General features: G+C 39.6%; 1 protein-coding gene across 2 annotated transcripts in view; it reads right to left on the reverse strand.

Moving 5' to 3' along the window:
* Positions 1–21,470, reverse strand: part of smpd3 (sphingomyelin phosphodiesterase 3) — a 124,121-nt gene that overhangs the window by 8,521 nt on the left and 94,130 nt on the right. For both annotated transcript variants that reach the window (XM_034084458.1, XM_071203434.1), the window contains 2 exons: positions 11,155–11,230; positions 7,056–7,217 (listed from right to left, as the gene is read on the reverse strand). In XM_034084458.1, the coding sequence (XP_033940349.1) occupies positions 7,056–7,217; positions 11,155–11,230 (238 nt within the window). The remainder of the gene's footprint in view (positions 1–7,055; positions 7,218–11,154; positions 11,231–21,470) is intronic.

Here is a 21,470-nt window from a genome sequence, read left to right on the forward strand (position 1 = left end):
GATGTTGCTACGATCACAGCCGAATTTGAACATTTCCTTTATCGTGTGTCCATCGGGTTGTTTTATTGCACAACAAAATCATGTAAACATATTATGTAAATAACCCAATTTGTGTTCTGTGAAACTAAAAAGGATATAATATATTATTTTTAAGGACAGTTGACAGGAAGTTGTTGCTGTTATGGAAACAACATTACCGAGAAAACGTAATATTTTCTACATATAAAGACGGATAAAGTAAAGGACAAAGTCTGAAGATATCAGTACAGTATCATAGTACTTTAACATAATTGTTTTTGGTACTTTCATTGCAGTTGTATGTCTTAAATGTAATGTAAATGTTGCCTTCGTGTGTGGTTCGGGGCCATCTTCATGCGAAATTCACAATTCCATATTCGTGTGTCCATTGGGTGTCAATTTCGGGACAGTGTGACAGGGGCTTAATTTAATTTAATTTCAAACCTTTATTTATACAGATAAATCCCATTGAGATCATTGATCTCTTTTTCAAGGGAGACCTGCTCAAGTAGTTCCACATGAAACATAAAAACATAAACAGAACAACAAAAGGACATCATACAGCATCATTTACATAATTATCCACATAAGCAGGTACCAATAGCTTCCGATTGACTAGCATCCAACCGAGCTTTAAAAACATTTAGTGGCACAAGATTGTTCAGTTTCCATTTAATTTGCAGACTATTCCAAGACAGAGGAGCTGCGCATCTAAAAGCTGTCTTCCCTAAAGGCCCTGACACCCCAACCCGATTTTGGGAGTCAGAGGCCGTCAGAGGCTGTCGGGCATTCGCGGCGCCGTAGTCAGGTTGGTGTGTCCCGCACCGTCGACCGTGACACGCCTTATTTGGACTGCCAGACCCGATGCATGGCCGATTCAACATGTTGAATCGGCCATGCATCGGGTCTGGCAGTCGGACCAAATAATCACTCTGATTGGCTGTTCAGCTAGCAAATTAGTGCATGAGAAGCGAAGCGGAAGTGAGGGACGTAAACAAACGATTTAAGAAGGCACACACAGACTGCTATTCATTTTCATCTCATCATGGCGATCTGGAATGATGCAAACGAAGACCTGCTCATCACCTTGATCCAGGAGAGGCCAGCTCTGTATGATATTACGGAGAAAAGATACTCTTCTTCTTCTCTGTCTTCCGGTTGTTGCCTCTTTTGAATGACGAATACACACTACCGCCGCCTGCTGGTAAGGAGAGTTATTGCCACTCACGCACTGAAGTCGGTGCGGTGTGTTCCCGTGCGACACATGGCCAAAACGCAGGAGAACACGGCCAGGCAACAGCCGACTTCAGCGTCGGCTAGTCCTCTGGTGACTGCTTGGTGTGTCAGGGCCTTTCCCTAAGACAGTCCTAGCAGTTGGCACATTTAATAAAACCACTGCATTCGATCTCAGGCAGTAGCCACTTACAATTCTCCGTGAGATCAGGGAGCAGATATAAGATGGAAGTTTCCCTAGCATGGCTTTGTATATAAAAATGTACCAGTGACTGAGCCTCCGTTCAGTTAGTGAAAGCAAACCAGCCCTTGCATACAGGGTACAGTGATGGGTTAATGCTTTACAGTTTGTCACACATCTTAGTGCACTGTGATACGCAGCATCTAACTTGACCAGGCAATTGGCAGGTGCATTCATATAAATCAGATCCCCATAGTCCAGCACAGGTAAAAAGGTCACAGTAGCCGCGTTCACACTGCGGTACTTTTCTCACAAAGGTTCATGCGAACTTAGTTCATGCGAACTTAGTTCACACCAGAAAAAGTCCCTGGGGGTGGATTAGGCAAATGAAGCCGCTGACGTCACTTCTTCTTCTTCTGCTTTGGGTTTACTGGCAGGCCGCAACCCACTTCACGGCGTATACTGCCGCCCAAAGTCCCCTGCCGGAAGTCCCCGGAGTTGGGGACTGGCTTCAGTAGAAGCTGCTGGGAGTCCCAGCAGCTTCTACTGAAGCCTTCCGAGTAAATCGCCAGAACGCCGACACCTCCTCATCTCCACCGCTCCCATGTTTTATTTTGTGTTGCCATAAGTTAGTCTCTCTGCATTTCTGCGCTGGGCTAATGCTAATGCTAATAATGCTAATGCGAGGATAATAAAATGGCGGCTTCACAAAACTTTTTGGGAGTTTAACGGGGCGTGGTTTGCAATTCGCCCAGCCAATCAGGAATATAGCTCTTTTCTCAAAAAAGAGCCGCTCGAAAGTCCCTGCTCTCTAGCAGGGACTTTCGAGGGGGTAAAAAGGTTTGCATGAACTACTTTTAGTACCGGCTCTTTTTGGTGTGAACGCGATCATGAACTAAGTTCGCATGAACCTTTGTGGGAAAAGTACCGCAGTGTGAACGTGGCTAGTGACTAGCCTTTTCCTGGCCTCAAGCGAGAAACAGGACTTGTTCCTGTAGAAGAAACCTAGCCTAACCCTCAGTTTTTTTAGCAGGTTATTGACATGAAGTTTAAAAGTGAGACAATCATCAAGCCAGATACCAAGGTAACAGGCAACAACTTCAAGTTTTGTTCCTTGCGTAGTTACAATATCTAAAACAGGCTCTGGTGTCTTTTTTGCTTTTGAAAAGAGCATTACCTTGGTTTTATCCACATTTAAAAGAAGCTTTAATTCAGAGAGCTGAGTCTGAATAGTGTTAAAAACAGCCTGTAATTTAACAACAGCCTCTTTAATGGAGGGACCTGCACAATACATCACAGTATCATCCACATAAAAATGTAAAGTAGCTTCATCCACATTATCACCTACGCTGTTAATATATATGGAGAATAAAAGTGGTCCTAAAACAGAACCTTGTGGTACACCATTAGAAATGTTTAACCACTCAGAAGACAGTCCATCAAAATGAACACATTGGGACCTTTCAGAGAGGTAGTTCACAAACCACCCCACTGCAAGGCTGGATATGCCAATACTGAGTAGCCTCTGCTTTAAGATGCGATGATCAACGGTGTCAAACGCTTTGGAAAGTTCAATAAACAGAGCTGCACAACTCTGCTTATTATCTAAAATACTAGTAATGTCATTTACCACTTTCATTGTTGCAGTGATGGTGCGGTGTTTCTTTCTGAAGCCTGACTGATGTTTAGACAGGATATCATTTATACATAAAAACTCCTTTACCTGTTCACTCACAAGTCGTTCGAGCACCTTAGCCAGAACTGACAATTTAGAGATTGGCCTATAGTTATTTAAAATAGTTGCCTCCCCTCCTTTCAGTAAAGGCACATAAGCAGACTTTCATACTTTTGGAATTGCATTTGTGCTGAGGGAATTAATGGAATTAAGTGAGGAAATAGCAAACTGCCTGGACAATAAAAAAACGAGCAGTGGGAACATGTATAGACCTACAAAAAGCATGTGACACCATAGATCACAACATTTTACTGACACACACAACTGGACAGCTATGGCATCAGAGGGGTGGGATTAGACTGGCTGAGAGATTATTTAAGCAACAGACAACAATTTGTTGAAATTGGTGAACATAAATCAGAAGACATGAACATAACTTGTGGAGTACTTCAGGGGTCTGTGTTGGGTCCAAAGCTGTTCATAATATACATCAACGACATTTGCAGAGTATCAAATATATTGACATTTATTTTATTTGCAGATGATACTAATATTTTTTGTTCCGGTGACAATTTGAAACAGCTAATGGAGGTAATAACAGCAGAAATATATTATGACACAAACAAATTATCATTACATATAAGCAAAACAAAGATTATGCTATTTGGAAAACATAAAACAAATCCTCAGGTGCAATTAATACTAGACAACATAAACATAGAAAGAGTATATGTAAATAATTTCCTTGGTGTGGTTTTAGACCACACAATCAGCTGGAAGCAAAACTGGCTAAGACTATCGCAATATTGGGGAAAGCAAGACACATTCTGGAGTACAAATCATTATATACTCTGTATGATACACTCATATTGCCATGAGTTACAGTGTGGAGATTTGGGGAAACACGTACAAAACCAACCTACAGCCGTTATGCACATTACAAAAAAGGGCCATAAGAGTTATCAATAATGTTGGATATCTGGAACACACTAATGTATTATTTTTGAAGTCACACATATTGAAGTTCACTGATCTGGTTAAATTTAAAACGGCACAAATCACGTACAGAGCAAGACATAATCTACTTCCTAGGAAATTAAAAACATTGTTCATAGACAGAGAGGGTGGGTATAATTTGAGAGGAAATCTACATTTGAAACAACTCGAGGTCAGAACAACTCTGAGAAGTATGAGTATAACAATCTGTGGGGTGATTTTATGGAATGGTTTGGAGCAGGAGTTAAAACAAAGCACAAGCATAATTCAGTTTAAAAGGATGTACAGAAACACTTTTTTGGAAAACTATGAGAATGAAGAAAGGTAATTGAAGATGAGAAATTATTGTATATGTATGTATTAATGTAAATGTAAGTAGGAATAACTTGCATAATGATTTAAAGGACAATCATTGATCAAGTAAGGGGTGGGAATTAATAAGCATTTGCTTCGTCCTGCTCCCTTTCGGACACATATGATTTTTTATTATTAATATGAAGACTTTTTTTTGTTGAATATATAAATATTATCATGAATGTGGATAAATACTGTATTTTAACAATACGTTATTCTCTTTTTCACAATTGTTATTTTTTTAATCTGTTCGAAATAAAGATTGAAATTAAATGAAATTCTTCCTTCTCAGTTATTACTGCCTGAGAACAGGGTGGTATGAGTTTCAATGAACAGGAAACATAATGTGAAATTTCCAATTCCCAATTGGCATCACTACATTTTGAATAATGTATTAGATTTGATAATAAATATGTTAATTATAAATATTTCAATTAATTAATACTCTTCCATACGTTCAATATTATTCTTACACAATTTATTCAGTCTTCAGAGAGAATAACTAAAAAGTCGTTTGCCAATGTTTATATATGAACGTTTTAAGGGTTAAAAACTAACTATGAAATATGAATAATACTCAATTAAAAGTGATCTGAATGATAATTATGTAATTATGATAATTATAGCATGAGAATTACAAAATGTAAAATTGATTTGTACCTGAGAGAGAAATTGATTCCACTCTATTTGTGGGAAAAGCAGTCATCTTACCGTAGCATGTAACTGATGAGTCATGTAACATGTTAGTGATGAGTAACATGTTAGTGATGAGTCATATAACATGTTAGTGATGAGTCATGTAACATCTTAGTGATGAGTCATGTAACATGTTAGTGATGAGTCATATAATAGACCCTCCAGAAAAACGCGATTCTGCGATCGCAGAAATTACCGCATAATCAGCAAAATGGCGCATATTTTAAAAAAGCCGCATATTTATCAAAAGGCCGCATAATCCCCGCATTTTTCCACACAAAGTTGAAAAAAAAGAAGTTAACTCGTCTTGACGTGAAGTGATGACGATGCGCGACGTCATCAGCTCGCGCATCACAGAAGGTAAACAACACCGTAGAGTGAACGTGTGGAGCTCACACGAGAGTATCTCTTCACCAAGATGAAAAAATCTAATCCATCTCATTTACCGACGAACATTTCTGCTAAAGACCGGGCAAAGCAGTACCCGATCTCTGGGGGGAAACTATTCTGCACCCCGTGCAACTGTGTTGGAGCATAAGAGAACATCGACGGTGACGACCCACTTTGATTCATTCAAACATTCGAACATGCTTTCTGCTGCTGCGGACAAGAAAGCCAAACAACTCACGTTCACCGAGACATCGACCTCCAAAACCCTTTCGAGGGCTACACGAAACGAAGTGAGTAGCCTACAAGACTGAAGCTGGTCAGATAACGAACGAGTAAATGAAAACAGAATGAGGCGGAGAAGTGTGTGTGTGTGTGTGTGAGAGAGAGAGTGTGATTAAAATAGCCCAATTTACAATAAATAAACATTGAATGTGTTTAATTGAATAGTAAAGGGGTTTAACGTTAGTGGCAGGTTGTGTGTGAGAGAGAATAAATAAATAAGACAGCCCAATATTTATTTTTTCCGCATATTTCGCAACTTTCCGCATATTTCGCAACTCCCCGCAATTTCACCGCATAAAATCACATAAAACCTTGCATGTTTGATCGCATAATCAAGGATTTTAGCCCGCATAATCAAGGATTTTAGCCCGCATAATCTAGGATTTTAGCCCGCGTTTTTCTGGAGGGTCTAATATAACATGTTAGTGATGAGGCATGTAACATGTTAGTGATGAGTCATGTAACATGTTAGTGATGAGTCATGTAACATGTTAGTGATGAGTCATGTAACATGTTATCGATGAGTCATGTAACATGTTAGTGATGAGTCATGTAACATGTTAGTAATGAGTAACATGTTAGTGATGAGTCATGTAACATGTTAGTGATGAGTAACATGTTAGTGATGAGTCATGTAACATGTTAGTGATGAGTGACATGTTAGTGATGAGTCATATAACATGTTAGTGATGAGTCATGTACCATGTTAGTGATGAGTCATGTAACATGTTAGTGATGAGTAACATGTTAGTGATGAGTCATGTAACATGTTAGTGATGAGTAACATGTTAGTGATGAGTCATGTAACATGTTAGTGACGAGTCATATCACATGTTAGTGATGAGTCATATACCATGTTAGTGATGAGTCATGTAACATGTTAGTGATGAGTCATGTAACATGTTAGTGATGAGTCATGTAACGTGTTAGTGATGAGTCAGGTGTCTCTATATGTTCACCTTTAGCTTTCGCAGTTAATGCTACGTACGTTCATATTTTATAAGTTACCTCTATAAAAGCCCAGGCACTGTGCAAATATCCTGTCATCAGAGGTCTTAGATGTCATTAAATCAGTGATACATAAGTCACTGTTTCCTGGGTTCAAACATTATCCAGGTGAAAGAAGCACAAAGAGAACCTCCATCATTTGTTTGAACTAATCTGCATCAAACAAAACAAAACAAAGTGTAAAGTAGAGCATGTAGTGATTTAGCCATGATGTTTGCTCACCTGAAGAGCAGTTATCAAAGTTGAGGTCTCCCAGGACCACATCGAAGGCCACCAGGTCCTCCAGAACCTTCTCTCCTTCAGGGGGTTGGGACGAGGCCTGGCGAAACTCCGCCCCCCACTGGAGCAACAGGTCCAGCTGCTCACAGCGCACAGAGGCATCCCCTGGAACAGAGTGCATTGTGGGTCGTGGAGAGAGGGAGGAGCAGGACAAAAGAAGAAGACAAATGAATACATGTTTCAGATAAAGTGCCCAGAACTGATCTACATGAGAGGGAGTTAGAGGTCGGGGTGTCATTTTTAAAAATTATATATAATTAGAATTTGACAGTGAGTAAGGTTTTGAATGTCCAACATTCAACCTTTCAGCATGTTACTTCAAAACTACATACATACAAAATCATAGAATCAAAAACCATTTGATCAGGAACAGTATTAATGTATCCCTACCCACACAATTATGTACACATTTGCCAAACTCACACACATTGCATGTTGGGTAATTTTGTGGCCTTGCTCCATCTATAGAGCTTCATAAATGTGCTGCATAATATATTTTCTGACACTCTAAGTAATACTACATTTATGTTTTTCCTTTTTAAAGTGTCTGCTTTCTCATTGTGTACGTTTTCGACATCAGCCGAAAGCGGTTTTGCATTTGTCATCCAGTCACATATATAATTGTTTCCATTATTTTAAAACAAAAATAAAATAAAACAAATATTTTACACTTTCACCTTTTTTTAAATCCATATTTCAATGTCCTCCCAAGTCTTTTAAATGTTCATCATTGCCAAAAGGGATTAGGAACCCCCTGTTATTTTGTTACACTCACTACACTTCTACTACTGAAGCTGCCCCTGTATTTTTTTTATTTGAACATTAGTTCAATTAATGATGTGTGATTTCAGTGGGGTCACTTGTTTTCAATGAAAAGGTTCCGATAAGGCCTCTGTACACTACCTGCTCAGCAATCAAAGAGCAGATACACACAGTTAAAGACTACTGGTAAAGAGGGGGGGGGGCATTAAGCTGGTTAAGAGATAGACATTTCTGTATAAAGTTGGTTAAATACATTATCAATACAGCATTAAAGTGGCATTGCTTAAAGGAATTGGAAAATGTATTGGGATTGAAACTCAATATGTAAATTGGAATAACTTTTACACTTTTACATTTTAAATATTATGTGCACGCCCTTTTTCTTATTGTGTTTTATTTGATTTCTTCACTTTTGCTGTAACAATGTAAATGTCCCGAATAGAGGTATTCTGGTTCTGATTGTAACTGCATCTTTACCGCTACGTTGTTCCTTACTTGGCTGTTATCACTAAGCTTTTAAGCTGTATGATGTAACTACTATTAGAGCCCTAATATCGAGCCACTGGTGGTGCTATATTGCTTTGGCAGTGTTTTCTCCCTCTGCACCCTGCCAGTACAAATTAATTGGAGTTACAGGGAGGGGAAGAGGGGAGTGTGTGAGAGAAATAACAGCTGAGCAGTGGAGAGTGTGAGAAACAAAGAGGTGTCAAGATGTCGGTGGGTGAGTAGGTGGTTTTGGCTTTGATTACTTCAGCTCAAATACAAAATGCAACGCTGTTTATTCCTTTTGTGTTAGTGGATCACTTCAAGTTATATAAAGAGGAGGTTTGCTGTACATTCACCTGTGCATGAGTCTTTATTCGTTCGAGCTTGTGTATTGGCAGTTTATGTTAGCTCTACATTATCTACCTGTGATAAACACACTAGAATAATCCTAATAGTCACCCAGCAACTCGATTCTGAAATGGGCCATTACATATAACGAGTACTTTTACTTTTGGTACTTTAAGTATATTTTGATGCTGATACTTTGTACTTTTACTTAATAAGCTTTTGAATGAAGGACTTTTAATTGTAACAAAGTACTTTTAAAATGTATAATTGCTAATCTTACTTAAGTAAAAAATCGGAATACTTCTTAAAATGCTGTTAAAGACTACTGTACCAGGAAAACTTGTATGATATTTGTTCAGAGCTGTAACTCAACAGTATAACTATTACAACTGAGTATTGATTTATTAAGTCAAAATATGGCAAAACAGTTTTATTCTATATTTCTCCTCCAAATCTCTTTGTCTGGCCTCGGAGGCTCTTCGTCTGGTTACTTGACCCATCAAGTCTGGACCTCCTCCCTACGTGGACCAAGCCCCCAAAAAGTGAGCAGGGTGTTGAAGCAAATTTCTATAGTGGCCAAACAGTGGTACAATAACTTTTGTTTCAGTCATCTTACCAAAAAGAAGTTTTCACATTGAGTAACATTGGAAAAAAGAGATCAGCAAAGTAAAACAAAAATATATATGTATTTTTCTAACGAACACATACAAATGTGTATGATAACCACTGTTATCGAGAGGATTGTAATCCCCCCCGAGGCTTTATGTTGGGTGTATCTTTAGAAGCAGCCCGGCTATATTTAGACCCAGAGAAGCGTAGGAGGAGCCCAGAATAGAAGCAAACAGGGGAGTCGTGTCTTCTGTAAAAAATTAGGGTGGCATCGACCGGAGGCTTTAAATAGGGCCGTGACGGCGTAAACAGTTTGAGCCAGTCACCATGGGAACAGCAGGAGGAGGCATGCAGAGGTTTTGATGCACCCTTTTATCTATCTGGACACACGCACGCACGCACGCACGCACGCACGCACGCACGCACGCACGCACGCACGCACGCACGCACGCACGCACACACACACACAACACACACACACACACACACACACACACACACACACACACACACACCACACCACACACACACACACACACACACACACACCACACACACACACACACACACACACACACACACACACACACACACACACACACACACACACACACACACACACTGGATGTAGCTTTCAACACAAGGCAATTCAAAGTGCTTTTAGAAAATAGCATTTAAAAACAGTCATTAAAAAGCAAAGATAATAAAATAAACATTAAAAGAAAAAACACATGAATAAAAGTTACAGTGCAGTTTAAAATATGATCCTTTGCTCTTTACACTAATTTCTTGCCCTATTCATCGTTTTTTCTCCTTTCCGATCGGGTCCCCGACTCGTATTTTTAACACTTCTTAGGGTCCCGGACACCTAAACCATGTGCACAATTGTAATATATAATTTAGTAAGAACACTTCGATAGGGTCCCCGACTCCTATTTTTAACACTTATCAAAGTGTTAAAAATAGGAGTCATCCTTATCAGGCTTCGGAAACAGCAGATGCTGTCTTGAAGGGGGGGAGGACGTTTCTTTCTAGTTGCGGATTTTTCATAGTCTTATATTTCAACAGTTTTAAGACAAACTGTGACTTTTTTGACAAGGAAATTATTTTTTAAGATTGACAAACATCGTATGTGTAATTCATGGCACAATTCAAACGGGATCGAAAGATACGTTTTCTCTCTCCATTGACTTCAATACATAATTTTTCAGAAATAAGGTCCCATGGGGCGGAAGTAGATGGCCGTGACTTCGCCACTCTATAGAGAGTGGCGAAGTGGCGAAGTCCCTTCCGGGGGAGCTCCATGGGACCTTATAGAAATCTCAGTCGATGAATGCTTGCATGATAAGGTAGTACCCATAGCGTCCAGTAGAGGGCGGAGTCTTTGAGAGATATAACATTTGTACAGGTAATTGTAACAGGTTACCTTTTTAAAGTAACCCTCCCAACCCTAGTGTTCTCTAGAGACACAAAATACTTTAAAATATAACACTACAGTTTGTCATATACTCATTGTACTACATTTTTAAGTGTATTTTGTACATTGAAATGTAGTTTAAATACTTAACTTTATTCTTTTTGAATGCTAAATCATTTTTTTAAATTATTTTCTTTTTATAACCGTTATATTTCTGACCTTCTCTTACAACCTATTTTCTCATGTTGTTTATGTTTGCATCATCATACATCAAATCAAACTCCTTGTATGTGTGAACTTACCTGGCAATAAACCTGATTCTTATTCTGAAATTAGACATACTCCACATCATCTTATGAGTGCATTCAGCTGTGTGTTTGTGAGACAGACAGAGAGGTTGAGTAGAACAGGCGACTGTACCTTCTATGGCGTGGAGGTGCGTACTCGTGAGATATCCCACAACCCTTTGCTCCTGATGGGAGGTGCCCACGTGAACCTGCAGGGGGGCAGAGTGATATGACATGATGTTACTGAGAGTTCACACAGCAGCATCAGAGCCTGGGTGTGTTTGTGTGGAGCAGAGCAGGAAACACAGCAGCACTCAGATCGTACAGGAGAGCTGAGTCCATCCCTCTGAGAAACACTCATCAGAGCAGTCACTTAACGCAGCCATTAGGGTGTGCTACATGGCATCAATGAGGCAAGAACATTAGTGGAGACTATGCAAATACACAGCAGCATGGAGAAGGAGTCATGTAAAACAATAATGACTTCTTTATTTTACCAGCTCATGATCATTGTTACATCTGTATTTCAAAATTACAAAACAATTAACTCATAGTTATTGTAGTAACAAGGTCCATTCATTGCAATAATGATATCCCTATAATATATTAATATAGGGATATATTGTATTGTGATATTGTGTTACCTCATAAACAATAGTAAAAATTACTACAAGACAAATACAAATATATATTATTTACTGATTTCATTTCATTTCATTTCAAACCTTTATTTAACCAGATTGGTCCCATTGAGATCATAGATCTCTTTTTCAAGGGAGACCTGCAGCATATAGGTTCCACATGAAACATAAAACAATAAAGGACATTATACATTATATTTACAGGATACATAGTTATAGACATTTACAAGTGCCCATTGCAAGCATTTCATTTACCCTAGCTTTAAAAACATGCAGAGGAATGAGATTGCTCAGTTTCAATTCTTGCTGAAGATTGTTCCAAGCAAGTGGAGCTGCGCACATACAAGCTGTCTTACCTAAGACAGTCCTTGCTCTTGGCACATCTAACAAGACCACATCATGTGATCTCAGACAATAGCTGCTTGCAACTCTCTGTGTTATCAGCGAGCAGATATAATACGGGAGTTTACCCAACAAAGCTTTATAGATAAACGTGTACCAGTGACTGAGCCTCCGTACAGAGAGTGATGGCAGACCTGCCTTGGCATACAGGGTACAGTGATGAGTAAGTGCTTTACAATTTGTGACAAATCTCAGTGCGCTGTGATAGGCGGCATCTAACTTGTTCAGGCAATAGGCAGGTGCATTCATATACAACAAATCAACATAGTCCAGCACAGGTAAAAAGGTCACAGTGACTAGCCTTTTCCTGACCTCAAGCGAGAAACAGGACTTGTTTCTGAAAAAGAAACCTAGTCTAACCCTCAGCTTTTTAAGCAGGTTATTGACATGAAGTTTAAAAGTCAAGCCAGATACCAAGGTATTTATAACAGGTAACCACTTCAAGTACTTGTCCTTGCATAGTAACAATATCCAAAACAGGCTCTGGTGTCTTTTTAGCTTTTGAAAATAGCATTACCTTGGTTTTATCAACATTTAAAAGAAGCTTAAGCTCAGCGAGCTGAGTCTGAATAGTGTTAAAAACAGCCTGTAATTTAACACCAGCCTCCTTAATGGAGGGACCTGCACAATACATCACAGTATCATCCGCATAAAAATGTAAAGTAGCTTCATTCACATTTTCACCTAAACTGTTGATATATATGGAGAATAAAAGTGGACCTAAAACAGAACCTTGAGGAACACCATTAGCAATGTTTAACCACTCAGAAGACAGCCCATCAAAGTGAACACATTGGGACCTTTCAGAGAGGTAGTTCACAAACCACCCCACTGCATGGCTGGACATGCCTATACTGAGTAGCCTCTGCTTTAAGATGCGATGATCGACGGTATCAAACGCTTTGGAAAGGTCAATAAATAGAGCTGCACAACTCTGCTTATTATCTAAAATACTCGTAATGTCTGATGTTTAGACAGGATATCATTTTTACATAAAAACTCCTTTACTTGTTCACTCACAAGGCGTTCGAGCACCTTCGCCAGAACTGACAATTTAGAGATTGGCCTATAGTTATTTAAAATAGTTGCCTCCCCTCCTTTTAGCAAAGGCAAGACATAAGCTGACTTCCATACTTTTGGAATTGTGTTTGAGCTGAGAGAGAGGTTAAAAAGAGTAGTGAGAGGAAGAGCAATAAAATCTGCAGCTATCTTTAAAAAGAAAGGCTCTACGTTGTCCGGGCCAGCCGGTTTCTTAGGATCTAGCTTAGATAAGGCTTCATGAACAACATCAACAGTAAAAGGAGTAAAACTAAAAGGGTTTTCCAGACCACATTGTTCAGAGTCACGGATTGGGGTGTTCACAGCAGCAGAGTTAGAAACAGAATCAAACATAGAACCGCAGGACACAAAATGCTCATTAAAGCAATTTAGCATAGTAGCCCTGTCCGATATAGAGCCAGATGCTGTGGTAAGGCACGGAGGTAGCTCATTACGGATCTCACTGGTGGATATCGATTTTATGGCTTTCCAACATTTCCTAGGATTATTTAGGTTTTCTGTGCCTAGCCTTTGCCCAGGCCTTGTTTCTCTCATGAAGGAGACAGTTCAGCAGAAAACCAAGGATTGTCTCGTCCCTTTACTCTAAATGTACGCAGGGGTGCTTGTCTATCAATGATCTCCATAAAACCAAGATAAAAATAAGACCATGCGGTTTCTACATCAGCACACAGATCGATTTTACCCCAATCAAAACCAAACAGATCATGCACAAAACCCTGCTCCACAAAATGTTTTTTGTCTCTCTTAATGATAATGCGAGGTTTAACCTTTTGGACCTTAGTGTCCCTAATTGTGGCTACAACACAGTGATCACTCAGATCATTTGCAAATACTCCCACAGATGAATATTTATGGGGAACATTAGTTAAAATGAGATCAATTAGGGAGGATTTATTAGGGGATTTAATGTTAGGGCGAGTAGGAATGTCCACAATCTGAGTAACATTTAAAGAGATACAAAGGTTTTTAAAATCCTCTGACACTGCAGTTAACCAGTCCCAGTTAAAATCTCCAAGTAGCACTATTTCCTTGTAGTCTAGTTGTGATAAAAGATTTTCTAGTGAAGACAAGGAGTCTTTGACAGCTGAGGGGGGTCTGTAACAACTCACTACCATGACCTGTTGACCCTTTGCCACTTCTATATTTATGGCTAAAAATTCAAATTGATTACTGATCGATTTGGAAACTAATGTGGTTACACTGAACTTATTCTTAACATAAATGGCAACGCCACCACCTTTATTAGGCCGGTCGGTACGATACACATTAAAACCATTTAAGGCAGGGGTCTCCAAACTTTCTTCACCTGAGAGCTACTTTGAAAAAATTAAAGTGGCCAAGAGCTACTTCCATCACATCGCTTACATTTATTCACATAGCCCTCATCAGTTGAATTAAGCAATACTTTTGTACACGTGTGAAATCTTAACTTCACATCAAGGTCCAAGAAAACGAAAATGTCTCACATATTATTATGGCCCACATAGTAAGTACATCACTGAAAATTCACATACATTTCCTTAATCACCACCTTACAAGCATTTCACTCTTTTTTACAGTTAGTGAGATGAATGGCGCTGCATGGAGTCCACCATATACCGTATGCTGAAGTGTACCCACTTAGGTTCACTCTAATAGTCATTTAAATGTTCATCAGTTAGTCTTGTTCTGTATTTAGATTTCATGACATTCATGTCAGAAAAAGCTGCTTCACAAAGGTCTGTAGAGCCAAATAAATGTTCAGTGCTGCTTGGTGAATGTTCTTATAGTTTTCTGGGTCTACAAGGCTCCAGAAATGTTGTGAGTTTTGCTGAGACTTAAGCTGAACATTATTTTGGAGATCTCCACACGATTGACACTGAACATTTCAGCCATATTTTTCTTCTTCTTCTTCGTCTTGACATTACATTATAAACAGTGTTGTGCTAGTTACTGAAAACCAGTAACTAGTTACCATTACTAGTTACTTCATTTCAAAAGTAACTCAGTTACTTTACTGATTACTTACACCAAAAAGTAATGCGTTACTGTGAAAGGTAACTTTTTAGTTACTTAAAAAAACGGCTCCCATTAATGCCCTTATAGCCTTCATTTCAGTACTGTTATTGCATTGGAGAATAATACAATCTGTTGATCAACTTGACATGCATTATATGCAATCTGGATTGCATCGATATTAGCTGGCTTTCCATTTTTGTATATTCTTTCTTCAGGTAGTTGGAAAAAGTTTTCCGTCCCATATGCCGTGTGCCGCCCGGACATGCTATCATGCTAACTAGCTCCCTGAAAGCGGGTGACTCCACTGTAGCAATAGCCTGCATCTGTTCTACAACATTCCGTGCAATGGCTTTATCGACTTTTCCCTGGCCAGCAGTCCCTCGGTTAAAATCCAGCCGCTGTTGCTTAGGTGGAGGTGGAGTGGCGTTGGATGAGTCTGGGTATGTGCCGGTCTTAGTTACTAGCTTCGTCCCAGCATGTTGTTTTTGCAGATGTTTTAAGAGATTTGAATTACTGGTTTGGGCAGTAGATAGGATATTTGACCCGCCAGGACACAACTTACATTTAACAGAAACGTTCTTTTCTTTGTGCTCGACAAAAGTGAAATAGTGAGAATATCTCCAGGTGGAGAATCTAGACTTGAACTCCGCCGCCGCCATGATAGTCTTGTTAGTAAACAACACAAACACGCCCACAGCCCGTCTCCGCATGTGACACAGGAAGTATCTAAGTACATTTACTCAAGTACTGTTCGCCTGGCTGTTGACTATATAAAAAAACTAACGCAGTAACGGAGTAACGCACCATGTAGTAACGGTAACTGAGTTACTGAATTTAAAAAGTAATGCGTTAGAGTACTAGTTACTGCCAAAAATAACGGCGTTACAGTAACGCATTACTTTGTAACGCATTAGTCCCAACACTGATTATAAACCATAATAAATCAATTGTATAGGTCTAGTCTCCCTATATCTGTGTGTGAAATTGTTCCATCCTCAAAAACAAAAAACTAATACTTCTGCAGTCTAGCTGCAGCTTCTAGCTACGGTCTTCTGTTCAAAGAAAGACTGTCTTGAATGTGGCATCACACACATGACTTGAGTCTGAACACAGCAGACAACAGGAGTCCTTACAACAGCATTATAAAAACAAAAGTAGTGCTTGTGGCTGCACACTTACATTCTCTGTCTTACTGTTACATAATAAATCCCATGAATGTATGAGATTAAGTTAACTTCATCATATCTCAATCAGTGATTAAGTGAATAATAAAGTTTCTATCGGGTTACTATCAGCCATTATTTTCAGGGAGGGGGGGGGCGGGGTTTGGAGGAACGGAGAGGAGACGGTGATCGCGGAAGCTTTCCTCCTGCCTTCACAAACTTTACACACATATGTATGAACTGAAAATAGCAAGAGGACATTCATACTCTGCAATCCAAGACTTGATTAAATCCACCAAAAACCTGACATGGCGATAACAAGTGTTTTTCAAAAAACAAATCTCTCCCTGTGTGTCTCTGAGCCGCAGCGACACGAACTGATTCAGAGCGGGTCATTATGCTGTTGGTTCTGGACTGGTGTTGGTGGAGAAAGCAGACCTTGCTCCGTGCTGTCGCTGTGCCGCTGTCACGTCTGTTCCTTGATCTCTGCGGCACCGACCAATTTGATATTCGTGTGACAGAAACAATTCTAAAATAAAAAAACGTTATTGTCCAGCCGCGGCCGAAAAATCAATAAGCGGCCTTACTATACTTACTATAATCGATAATCGAGCGGCGAGCTACTGAAAAGCTGCCCGATCGACGTATTGGAGAGCCCTGATTTAAGGCAATGTCAGAGGCCAAAATAGATTTGTTTAGCCATGTTTCTGATAAAACAATGACGTCAGCGTCAGTTGAGCTCGCCCAGATACGGACAAAATCTAGCTGACCTAACAGACTGCGCACATTCAAGTGGATGAAACCCAACCCAGACCTAGCTTTAAAATCAGCAGGAGTAGCGATCTGACTACTACTACTGGGCGGACCAGGGTTAGGTTGTACATTTCCTGACAGTAATAACAACAACAAAACCAGGCATCTTTTCCTCTTAAACGACACACATATATTGTCATCTAATTTAGTTATATAGTTAGATTGATAGTTGATTACACGAGCTTTTTTCATAATTGGTAGACGTTCTAATTATGAGATATTGTCTCCAATTATTTTTATTTGCTGTACTGTATGCAAATACAGTAGAGAAAAACCACATGACAGATCAGAAGTAGGGCTGCACAATTTGGGGAAATAATCTAATTGCGATTTTTCTGACAGATATTGCGATTCGCGATATTTGTTTTTAAGGGACCCAACGGAAGTTTATTGTAAAATGCGGCCACGTCTCCGGCTAGGAAGGTCGCATCAACATGCTCTACATGTCTCTAGCACCCCCGCAGCCCGAGCTATGAGTGAAATAACTAAACTTACATGAAACTTCCGTTGGGTTGCTTTAAAGTCAAGCTTCAGTTTAAGATTCACCCTGTAATAGAAACATGTGATGGAGCATTACTAACGTGACTCAGATGGTTTGTTTCACCAAACCATCTAGGAAAGCTCCATTGGAAGCCATTTGGAAAGGGCAGGCACTTTCAAAAATACTTGGCAGGTGATTGGATCAATCACCTTCTATCATGGGCCACTTCTGATTGGTTAACAATGGCTGGTACATGTGAACCACAGCACTTCTGATCGGTGTGGATGACTGACAGACAAGAAAAACAAAACACAAAGAAAAATCGCAGGCTTTGCAATTTGATAATTGCATAATTTAACCAGTTTAGCCCTGAGCCTGTTTTTCAGGTCTCAGGCTCGAAAATGACATTCTCAGAACAAATGACCATATCTTCCCTTCTAAAAGGGTTAAATTAATAATCTTTTATCTCAAATTAATGATAAACCTGTGAGTTGGATGTAGAAAAGTCAGAATCAATATAGATGTTTGTTATTTTAAAGAGAATTCAGATTGAACATAGTAAAAAACTGTAAATTATAGTGTCCGTCCAAAGATTTTTTAGAGAGATTTAGCAAAAAAAACTCCACCTCTGAGGTGATTTGGGTGGAAATGGGAGTTTTATCGTTTCTCTGGAACCCATTGGTCGATTTTGGTGATTGTCATCTCTTTCTGGCCGTTAGAGCCAATAGAATCGAAGGGGAATCTCCCCACTCACACACATGGTAAAACAAAAAGGTGGGGGCTTCGCGCACACAGTTTTGCACCAGAGTGAAGCTGTCTCTAGGTCTGACATCTGAAAACCGAAAAGCAGGTCTATTGCTCATGAATTATCAGAAATCATTTCAAAGGGACACAGACGCATTGGATTAACCTATGGATTAACTTCAGCAGCGTTTTTATCGTTTTAATGTCATTGAAGACCACTTTTGACCAGACTACGACACAGGTGAGCCATGTTAGCGTTTTTAGCTACCTAGCGCCATATGTTTTGATGTCTGTTCTTGTTATTACCTCCGCGAGTTCGTATAATTGAGTGATAATGAAGGGTACCCTTCGATTCTGTGTCACCTCACGATGTGAAACGATGGGTTGGATGTGCAGCAAAGATAAATAATAAGGTTTTGTGAGTGAATTTCGGTGCAGTCATCTGTTAGCATTTTTCGCTCGTTGCTAATTCAGAGGCTCAGCGTTAGCATTGTGGGTTTTGTTTTGAATTTTTTTTTTAAATAATCAGTTGAGTTTCTTCCCGTTACATGGATATAAAACATTCATAGCAGGGCTCGACATTATAAATGGCCCACTGGCCCGGAAGCACTATTTAGACACCCCGGGCCAGCATAACGTACTTTCCACTTGCCCGCTCGGGCCACTCAAAATATTGCTTTAAAAAAAAAAAATGGTCCTGTATATTTTGACTAGCAATTGTGTTAAATTGTTTCGTTTATTAACGCTACAACATAGCGTTTCGTGAGTCGGTTGTCGTTGTTGGGTGAAAAGCAAACAGCTGTGCGCAGCGCGAGCAGGCTCCCGTGAGCGGGAGCGCGCTCCTTCACTACAGACTATCGCGCCACCTAACCATTCGCCAAAATGTTTTTAATTCCACCGGTAACCGGTCAAGCGCCGGGCAATAAACTATCTTCAAATAAAAGAAAGTCACCGGAAAGGAGAGTGACATGGAGCATGAGCAGTGGCGTTTTTATATGCACAAAAGTGGTGGGGCACAAAAAACTTAGATTTTAAACAGACAGTTCAACAGAAGGATACCCAAAAAAAAATTATTTTATCATTTAAATATTGAATTGTTCTCTCTTAGTAAGATTCCATTTTCAATAAAATTGCAGTCTTACCTTGATTTGAAGAATAAGTCCATTTGCCTATCCCTCTGGACAAAAATCTCTATTAGTCCTCCTTATGTTCTTGTAATTTTCGAATCATAAAACTAATTGATATATTTATGATTCGAAAATTATAAAAGTAGGGTAGACATGTGGATATTATCCGGCTGAACAAAACGTGCATTTATCTATTGCATTTATCTATTGTTTCCCACAGATCTTATTTTGAGCTATTTTCTAAAATCCTATGGAGAAATCTCATTGCTTTTTGTCGAGGGAAGCCATGCGCAGCTTACTTCCGGGTGTTAGGACGCGTCACTGCAGCTCTCTCGTCTCCTCTTCACACACCACACTTTTCGCGGCACACGTACTTACAGCCAATCAGCTCTGAATGATGTGAGATGACGTATGGTGGGGATGGCAGCTCCATGCCCCTATGGTCATTATTTTTTTGACACACACATTAAATAGGAAAATATTCTGAGCATGCGCAGTGTAGTTTTTACAGTCACCATTGACTTAGACAGTGAGAGGGAGGGGCATGATCGGGGTTTGTCCCACATGGCTCTAAACAGCTCAATAGGCACACACTGTAGACACTAATTAGAAGAACACAGACTAAAACAGCAATGAGACGAATCAGATGATTAAACATGATCTTAAAATATATTTTATATATTTTTTAATTTATTTTTTGTATTTTTTTGTAATCATTATTTTTAATACTTTCTGCTGACACTAGGTGGGGCACCTGCCCCTAATGACCAGTCGCCACTGAGCATGAGAAGAAGAGGGGGAGGAAGTTTTAGCAAGCTTGATCGATGGAGTTGGCTTCTAGTGGTGCAGTGACGCGTTCTAAAACCATACTTGCCAACCCTCCCGATTTTCGCGGGAGACTCCCGATTTCATTGCCCTCTCCCGGTTTCCTCCCGGGGTCATATTTCTCCCGCATTTCTCCCGATTTCTGACAAAATCAGATTTACTCAGGACTGTTTCCACTCGGACTTTAATACAGCTACACCATTGTTTGGTTTCCATGGTAGCGCGTCTATTTAGTAGCGTGCGCAACTGAAAGTCTGAGAGGGTGAGGCAGATAGTCACATAAAACAGAACAAGAATCGACAACTCTACCCTCTGCTCACTCCTTTCCTAAGCATGTTAATGTTAATCTAATACAGCTCCGGCAATCCACTACACCCCCCACCCCCGCGGTGGTTTTGAAATGCTCCCGATTTCTGAGGTTTCAAGGTTGGCAAGAATGCCTAAAACCCTTTTATAATCTATCGATTTGATTTATGATTCGAACATTTTAAAAGTAGGGTAGACATGTGGATATTATCCGGCTGAACAAAACGTGCATTTATCAAACAGGTTTGTTTTCCAAATACCTTATTTCCAGCTATTTTCCAAAACCCGGTGGAGAAATCCCATTGCTCTTTTGTCGAGGGAACCAGCTTACTTCCTGGTTTTAGGACGCGTCACTGCACCTCTCAATATGATGCCAATATAAACAAGGTCTTCTGTCGGCTCTGTACATCAATGCCAACCTACAGTATGCTGACAAGTAAGTGAAGAGTGGACAATATAAAGGTATTGGCTATAGGGAAATGTACCAGCAGTTTAGGATAATGAAGGTTCTAATCTAATCTATTACATAGCCATTACATTTCTAACTCCTAATGACAGGAAGGCAGAAAGCGCATTATACTAATAATAATGCTCATAATAATATCAGACATTTTTTAACAATGACCACAATATCATTATTTTAATAAACCAAATATGAACAATTGAGGAAAATGAGGAAGAACTGATTATTAAAATGTAGTTAGTGCATAAATTACTATTGCAACAAATGTGTTAATTTTCTTTATTATTGTTTTTTTTGGACGAATGCAAATCCACCGGTCCGGAGGGCCAGTGGCATTTTACCCTTAATGTCTACCCCTGCATAGTTTATTAAATGAGCATGCCCATAGACACTGTTTCCTGCAAGATGTTGCAGGAGGGCCCCGGTA

Source organism: Pseudochaenichthys georgianus, chromosome 6 (genome assembly GCF_902827115.2).
Source record: "Pseudochaenichthys georgianus chromosome 6, fPseGeo1.2, whole genome shotgun sequence".
In the NCBI taxonomy this organism is placed as follows: domain Eukaryota; kingdom Metazoa; phylum Chordata; class Actinopteri; order Perciformes; family Channichthyidae; genus Pseudochaenichthys; species Pseudochaenichthys georgianus.